We start from the raw sequence: 9,223 nt of genomic DNA on the forward strand, positions 1-9,223 counted from the left end.
AGCACAACAAAAAAAAAAAAAAAAAAAAAAAAAAAAAAAAACACATCATAGTAAAATTAATACCTTCTCCGCTTCGCATCGAAGCTAATATACTTGTATTTTAATTTCTTTTATATAACATGAATGTCATAGATACTCCTTGCAGTCGGTAATTTTTTAGAGTTTACAACTACACACAATTTTATTTTAATTCGTTTATATAAATTAAATGACAGGGATGTTCTGCTCCTCTGAACACCCTATTTTCTAATACATATTCACATGCGGTAGACCGTAAAATATAATCATAGAAACACGCGCATAAAATTAACTAACCAAAAGTCTCTATTTGATTTGATCAATACGCTAATAACTTTTTAAATCATTTAATATTTACCTCATTGGGCTCGGAAAGTTCAAATAAGTCCAATCGATTATCATTCCATTGCTTGATAACGCTTCGCAGAGCCTCCCGTTCTTCGTGTCTTTTCATGGCCATAGTCATTTCTGGATTCATGGTAACCTGTAAATAAAAAAAAAATTGTCAAACTATTGTACTTAGTAAACGCGAACCAAGAATTTATAACATGAATAATAAATAGCATAATTTATTATCTCCATAATCAAGACTTTTATTAATACGGTACTTAAAAAACTAACATGATTAAGAATATTATAAAATATAAAAACATCAAAGTATTTAACTCTTATAATAAAATTTGTTGATAAGTTCAATATACTTAATTAAATTTGCCTACCAAATTTAATTTTTAATTGAGGAAAGCCTTATTTTATACAAATAAACATAATGTTATTTTTTTATATCTGGCCTTCTAAAACTTTATTGTTTCAAAATTATTTCAAACTTATAAAATTAATTCAACATTTTATTCTAGAAACCCCCTGGGCCCAATACACAACAATGTTCAATATACTTAAATCACTAAGGTACTACAAAAAAGTACGCAAAACAATAACTGCTTGAATACACCAAAACAATATTTGAAATTCGAATACATATTGTGTTCTTGAACTACTAAACTCGAAACTAAAATGAACAAGTGAACATTATCTAATTTATTTTTTTATTAGGAATAGTGCGAGGTTATTTTATTAAAATTATTGTATTTCATTGGTATATAAACATAAAAAACGTACAATGAGCACACTATCTTCATATATTTTTTAAAAGACTACTCGAAAAAAATTGGAAAAGTACTTCAACTCAGCAAAAAAAGGTTAAATGATAATGAAAGTAGAAAATAAATTAAATGTAATAGCAAATAAAGCCACACTAATATCAAAATTAATATCATTTAAAACATTAATGATTTTTATTTGAATATTTCTTCCGGAGCTACAATAGTAATAATAATAATGACAACAGTTTCTAGATTTTTTATTTAAATTAACATAATCTAGCAGTTTTCATAGTTTTTCTCTAACGATCGTTTTATTTTTGTTTTTCCGGCAATCAGTATCAATTTATGAGTGGTGCTTAAAAATATTTAAGAACTTAAACAGTTAATGCAATTCAACGAGATAGCCGACTAACATATGCCACTTTTACTATACCTCCTTGATAAATGAACAGTCTAAAAATAACATTTATAATCGATATAATTATTAAAATGGACAAACATAAGAATTAAAATTAATTTAAAGCGCCTTACTATTTTTAAAATACATATTAAAAAATCAAGAATGAGAAAAAAAAAATTTTTAGATTTTGTAATACACGGTAACTATCAAAAATAGAATATTTGTTGGCCAATAGCATAAAAAAAGTCAAGCCGAAACGGATAGCAGAACCTCTATAAAATATAAAGATTCTTAACGGTTCTTTAGTGGCGTGGCTAAAAACAAAACCCAGAACACTACACCACTAAGTCCATACTGTCACGTCGCTACAGTCTATTGAAGTGATGAAAACCTTATTATATTTTGTTACTAAATTCCAATACACGTGTAAACCGTATTGTGTGAATATGTCTATGTGTGACAAGAATTCAAAGATTGCGTGGTGTTTGAAAATAAAAAATCTATACATACAGTAATAGAATGTAAATCAAACAAGAAAATCAAAATGCGTCTAAAACACGTGATCGGTAGAACCATTTCATGAAATCATAAACTTGCACAATGTAAACTTATAATATTGTCTAGAATCTAGACAATTTATTTATATTTACCATCTAGACTCTAGATGGTAAATATAAAATAAGGGCAATAACTCAAGGGCATGACACTCTTGAAACTTAAATAGATAATAATGTACTACAAAAATATTTAAATTAAATAAATAAACACTAATTTGTAAATGAAAATAAATATTTAATATTTAAATAAAATCATTGAATTAATTGAATTTTAATAGTAGCGTTAGTAAAATTCATTAGAGATAAATCAAACATTTTAAAAGTTTTTATGTAAATTGTTAGCTAAACTTCTAACTTGATATTTTAACGAGATTTAATTTTAGTGTCAACTATAGAATTTTTTTTTTTTGACGAGTGAAAGAAAAAAGTTTTTTTTTGAATTTATAGCAATTATAAAGTAAATAGTATAATGTAAAGTATAATTGTGGTTGACACAACATTTTAAAACAATAATATAACAAGTGATTACAAAAACAAATCTATTAATACATTTAAAGAAACACACCTTTTATAAATTTTGATTGTCAAATTACAAATGGTTAAAATTGACAAACTTTATTTAATAAGCCATCTTATTCGTTTAATAAAAATTTTGCATTGCGTGTACCAAATATAATAGGATGTATTGTCGTCTGGACAAGCTCGAATAGTTATCATGACAGAGTTAAAATAATAAATGAATTCCGATTGCAGTCTGCTTAATTGGCAAAAAGGCCAAATCAATTCACAACACATAGGCTAGACTGAACAAATGAGTTATTTATTTTTTACGCTACATCCGTCCAATGTCCAACAAATAATGTGCATGAAAAAAACTAAAAAACTTCTACGCAAACGCTAATGAACATCCAATATACAAACATACAAGAACACAAACGCCCACATATCAACTGAATATCAGTTGAACAATTCGGTGAAACCTAAAAAATCGCAGATAAGGGCACTTCCACAGGCGATAAGAATAAAAATATCAATCGGTTTAAAAAATAACCAAGTTATTTAGTATAATTTGTTTTTTAAATATTCACATGGCATTGAGTCGTATAAATAATTGTAAAGGGTTGAACAATCAAAAAAATTCTATTTAGTGGGCCAACAAAAGTCTATAATTTAATGCGCGACTAAAAGGAAAATGCAAAATCCAAAAGAAAGAGTAGACATTAAAGTAGAAAAAAAATCTTAAGAATTGAATTCCTTCAAAAAATAATATTAATTATACATAAATACACAAGATGCCTTATTTTAATTTTTCAATCTTAACACAATCGCATTAAAAGAATAAATTTAAAGTAACAATAGTCGAGACATTATCGATTATACAAACGGGACATTTACATTATTTATTGGGGTAAATGTTTTCAAACAAAATCCGACTAGTGACAACCTTCCAGGAAGTCTTACGATAAGAAAATTACATTTTTCATTAATAATAACAATGTGTTACTCGGTTGGTTTCTTGCTGATAACTCTTAAATGATTCCGATTTTCGTGTGATTATAACGATTATTTAAAATACAATGCATTTGCAGCAACCAGCGGTAAAAAAATCGACTACACCGTTATTATTATAACGTTGTTTTACACACCACCGTACAGGTGGACTAAAGAACTGGGAATAAAATACATTAGTAGATATCCTAAATTCACCAAAGGAAATGTTACGGAACACACGCCAGCAGCGTGTCTGGTCTACCATGCAACCGGTCCGAACCACGACGCATTAATTATAACTCGCACTAAGACCGATACACATGACACGCCACACATTTCGGTCACCACCGCCACCGTGGTAAATAGATAGTAATACTGTTTAACTTGGACATCTACTCTGAAAAGCATCTAAGCAAACCAACGGGAAACGAATTAATTGCGCTACGTCGCCGCCACAGTGCAATGCTGCAGGTCGAGATTTACAAACTAATATATTGTTCACAGTCATCCAAGTGCATCGTTAACGTAGGTCGATTCGATACATTGCAGGAACTTTACATGTTTGCGAATTGAATTGCTTATCTATTTGTTTTGTTAAACAAGCGCACAGACGGAAGGCAACAGAGCGCACGGCGCTAAATCAAAGAAAATCCTCATTACATGCTATAACAACAATTGCAAGTTACTGGAATAATTTTGAAATCACGTAATAATTTTGAAATCTCTAATAACGTTTCTATTGAAATTCATAAAATAAATGATTACATAAAACATCACGGTAACAACTATGTAGCGTAAAAGGCCTTTTCGGTCAAAAATATAATTTCATTCGCGTTTGCAAAATCCCACTAATTCACAGAAACATTAATAAAATTGATAAATGTTTTTGAAAACCAAACGACGTGTTGATTAGGCGAAAACGATAAAACATCGAGTACGTTTTAACTAACGAGTTGACAAGAAGGACGAAAGATGGGACTTCGTGTTGGAGAGATCACGCCCACGACGGGAAATAGCCAAGTTGTCCAACACATGCCACTAAAAATTCACACTTAGTAGCTACCTAGAGATTAGTAGCAACAGTAATGCGTGCTCTATGACTCAATAGTCTATTAAATAGGCTTTTGTATGGAAGAAGTTTTCTCTTTAAACTGCGTATAACGATGTCATTAACTATTATAAACAATATTATTGTCTTACGTTGAAAACCTAGAACACAATATTCAATTGCAAACCATCAAATATTACACCGTTGTGCATCGTAACCCATTGATTTTTCAATGGGTAGGGGAAAAAATAACGTATATTACAGATTTTGACTAACGAGGAATGCGACAAACCTAAAAACACTAATTCTTCGTTGAACGACATTCCTTACCTGCCATTTTCAAGGTTACAGAACAACAATTAATTAAACTAAAAAAGTAGATTAAATTATTTTTAACACTAAGATATTAAATACAAACACTCAATAGATTTACAATAACATATTTCATCATTAACCTTATATGTGATTATAATTGGCCAACTCGTTGAATACAATATTAATATTAAAATACGTTTATCAAGCTGCGTTTTATCTTGTTTGAATTAAAATGCACAATCACTCTACTACAGTGAAAAAAATCTTTTCCGATATTACTTATATTTAGATTTATGGGATTATGTCAAACTAGCTAACAAAATTAATGTTTATATAAATGAAAATAAAAACAATAAACATAAATTAATGAAATCGTGAGAAAAATAATTATTAAATAATATAAATAAGCTTAATGTTATCATTTCACATTATTTGATAACCAAATTAAAAATTATCAATATAAACAACCACAATTAAGAATGTATCAGGATATTTTTGACACTGAAATTTTTAATTTCATAAAATTATTTATTTATTATATTTGCTTCGTATTTATTTTTATTTTAAATAAAAAACTATTTTAATATATTTTTAATATTACACAAAAATTTAAATATAAAATAGAGTGATTTATTTTTTATTCGATTTAGATAGATAGTAAAAATATTCATAAGGAGAAAATTGAAAATCTAAATAGGTATATAATGTAAGTTTTATTTAATAACTCACACTTATGATTTAGTTTAGGTTAATATCTGGTGAATTTTGAACAAGCTCGTTTTTTTAGAGCCTAGAAATAAAATGTTAGGCACATAATAATGAAAACCGATAAATAACAATTTATTAACAGACATGTTGCAAAAACTTGAATATTGGTTAAAAATAAGGGGGATAATTCTATAGCAGGTTTTAAAAGGCTTCACTATATTTTAATACATGCATGTATGTAGACAGATGTCTTATAAACCAGCTACACATGTATATTGGTAATATATACATTACATTAAATAGTGGTTTCTTTTTATTAAAAGTAGTAACTAAATTTCAGCGGAAATCGCTCTTACAATCACAGGAAATCACAGAAAGTTTGTAGCACCTAAGACACTGTACAATATTGTAATTACTGATGATTTCGATTTATTACAATTTATTATTTGTCCCACATTATATAGCTGTATGTATTTTAGATGAAAACCAACCGCCCATCCTGAGTGGAACACAGGAAATGAATAGGCTCGCCCCTATTCTACTGTTATTGTTTACATAATTATTTTTCGTAAATCTTCTACAAATCAAGGTCAGCAAGAGGAATTATGGTACCGAATGGGAGACACAATTATATCACTATAGATATTGACAACTGACATTCCAATTTTATTGGATTTCAATAGATAAAAAGGTAATAAAATTAAACAAAGACAATTTCAAATTTTTCATTCTTTTTTTAAGATGCTACAATATTTTAAATCAAATATTAATTTACTCGAATCTTAACCAATCTTAGATAAATTGCACACAAAATATATCATGGATTCTGTATTCACCGCATACTTAATATAAAAGAATAATTTAACAATCGAGCTACTTAGATTTTGCAAAAATACTTTTTTGAATCAAAATAATATTCCGAATACAAAAATAACTTTCAAGTAATAGTATTTTTAAACTACAACGAGACTAAGGGTATTTAAAAAATAATAACCTATATTAAACAAAAATATAAATTTGAACACCTGTAAACTAAGCTGCGTAAAAAATACATATCACTATCGTATTTTTTATTTAAATTTTTTTAATATCCTTAGAAACTACTTATAGAAAATGTACCAATAATAAAATAAATTACTTTGATATAAAGTCATAAATTCCATCAATCGTTTTTAATATTAATTCATAAAAGAGATAATCAAAAATAAAATAATAAAATAATTTGAATTTTATATCGACTGTAGCGAGACCAATTACGATGTATGGTTCAGAGTGTTTGGCAGTTGACAAAAAAATATAGCACAGATGAGAATGCTTAGATGGATGTGTGGAGTGGCTAGATAAGATAGAAACGAACATATAAGGTGGGTGTATAAATATAATGTCAATCGTGGATATAATTAGAAAAAGTAGACTTAGATGGTTTGATCATGTTATGAGGTGAAAATTTAAGAACAGTTATAGAAATAAACATTGAAGGAAGAAGAGGTGGAGGTAGAGCAAAATAGAGTTGGAGGGATATTATTGAATGCAATATGAGGACGGCTGATCGGTAGATGATGTGATAGATCGTATCAAGTGGAAGTTTAAGATAAGGGTAGCCGACCCCAAGTAGTTGGTATTAAGGCGAGAAAAATAAGAAGAAATATAAGTATTTTTTAGATTAATTATATTCTTATCGATGAATTAAAGCAAAATATACTGCAATTTATTTGACAATTACAAAACGAGCATTCTTAAAAAAATAATCTAAATAAATTATTACTACATTAAAAAGAATGTTCTTATAGACATCATTAAGTTGCTACACGTCCGTGCATATCATCAACACTACAACCTAATTTTGTCTATGATCATCTGTCTTTGGAAAAATTACAATGTATTATGATTAATTGCTATCTTTCGGCAATTATTAAGAAAGTTTTTAATTATTCCACCAATTTAAACAGCAATAAATTCTCAACAAAAATTGTATGAATATTTCATTTGTAATTTAGAAAAAAAACGCCAAATAAAAAAGACATTATATTTTATTTATTAGCCAAACATTTTAATTTCACAATGATCAATGAACTTGAAAGAATGCATGTCTAGTCACTTTTTTCGACGAATAAAAATTCAAAATAAATAACAAATAACTTCATAAAATCAAAATACAAATTTAAGAATTTATTATATAGAACACTTATAGCACCTTTAAAACAAATTCTAAATAAAGAAATATATGAATCATTTATGAAATAACTTATATTAATGTAATAATTATTATTAATATATTGATACCGAAAATTACGATTATTTTTAATTTATATAAGCCAAAATTCAATATTATTGAGAGGCCAACCAATCGAAAATTCAATCAAACCAGACTGTTTATCTATCACAAAGAATACTTATTGAAATCTTTCGAAAATATCCCACAAAAGCACCTATTATTATAATATCCATCTAAAATAACAAAAATAGAAAAAACCTAAAACGGAACCAAAAACATGTTTTTCAGGCATTGAAGTTTTTTTCTTTATAACTCCCATGTCTTAGGAGCTAATTAATTTAATAGCAAACGTTTTATAAAATCGAAAACATAAATAACATTAATGATATAAAACAATTATACGTCCGTACAAACTATTTAACCGTTGGTGTAATATTTACTAGGAAAAAAATCTAGGAACGTTGAAATGTGTGTATTTTATGAATATGATGCCAAATAAGTGGATTTTGGTGAGAGTCCATGTTGTATTCGGCGAATACCAATTTCGTACGTGTTTAAGGTGTAAATAATAATTATCTTTTGTACAGTGCTTATTTTTATCGTTATCTTTATGGGCTATTATCATTAAATACAACTGTGAAATATGTTAAGCGAATCGAGGACGGGCGGTCGTTGTCAAACTGTACAAGTTTTATCTGAATGATAACCCACTTAAGTTAACAGATAAAAAAAATGAAACTTGACAAAGTTAATTTAAAAAATTGTCTATCATGTTATGACAAAGACGGTCGCCCTTCGATGGCACTCACAGGTAAGAGGTTACCTGTTCGGCAGCCATCTTTGCACGCAATCTATACGTAAACTCTGTGACGGCAGACGACTCTCGATATAAAGCGATAACGTTATTACACCAACTTTTGCACGACATTCGGTGGTTAAAATGCTATGGCAACAGACTTAAAAGGCAACGCTGACCTGTATTTTTAGCAGCTATTCCTTGTCATGTTGACATTACCGTCGTCGTTAACAGGTAGCCCTGGGGCCATATCGGAACTGCGTAGCGGGAAAATGCGGTCACTGCGTACCAGCGGCCGTTGTGTTCTCACCTTTTCTCAATCATTCCACAGTGACACAAAAAATAAGATAAATACACAAGTAAACAACACGAAATAAATAATTAAACGCACACGCTACGCGAGTGATACGCGCGTACACAACAATCAACACACAACGGCGAACACGCTCGGCGGCGAATTTACAACAAATACCACAACGCGTACAGGCATTGACGGACGGAGGGGAATAATAAATACAATAATAACAATACAGCAAGCCGCGCGTACAAACGACACGCACCAGACGACGACT

At 28.8% G+C, this 9,223-nt stretch overlaps 1 protein-coding gene across 6 annotated transcripts in view; it reads right to left on the reverse strand.

Annotated features, from left to right (window-relative positions):
- Positions 1 to 9,223, reverse strand: part of LOC126906109 (afadin) — a 53,227-nt gene extending 44,004 nt beyond the window's left edge. For 4 of the 6 annotated variants that reach the window (XM_050686389.1, XM_050686388.1, XM_050686387.1 and 1 more), the window contains exons 1-2: positions 8,831 to 9,214; positions 377 to 502 (exon numbers count right to left, since the gene is read on the reverse strand). In XM_050686389.1, coding sequence (XP_050542346.1) covers positions 377 to 496 — 120 coding nt within the window. In that variant the 5' untranslated portion in view covers positions 497 to 502; positions 8,831 to 9,214. Of the gene's footprint in view, positions 1 to 376; positions 503 to 8,830 lie in introns of all 6 variants that reach the window. The other 2 variants (XM_050686392.1, XM_050686390.1) reach the window with 1 other exon arrangement.

Source organism: Daktulosphaira vitifoliae, unplaced genomic scaffold (assembly GCF_025091365.1).
Source record: "Daktulosphaira vitifoliae isolate Bord-2020 unplaced genomic scaffold, ASM2509136v1 Scaffold_4, whole genome shotgun sequence".
Classification (NCBI taxonomy): domain Eukaryota; kingdom Metazoa; phylum Arthropoda; class Insecta; order Hemiptera; family Phylloxeridae; genus Daktulosphaira; species Daktulosphaira vitifoliae.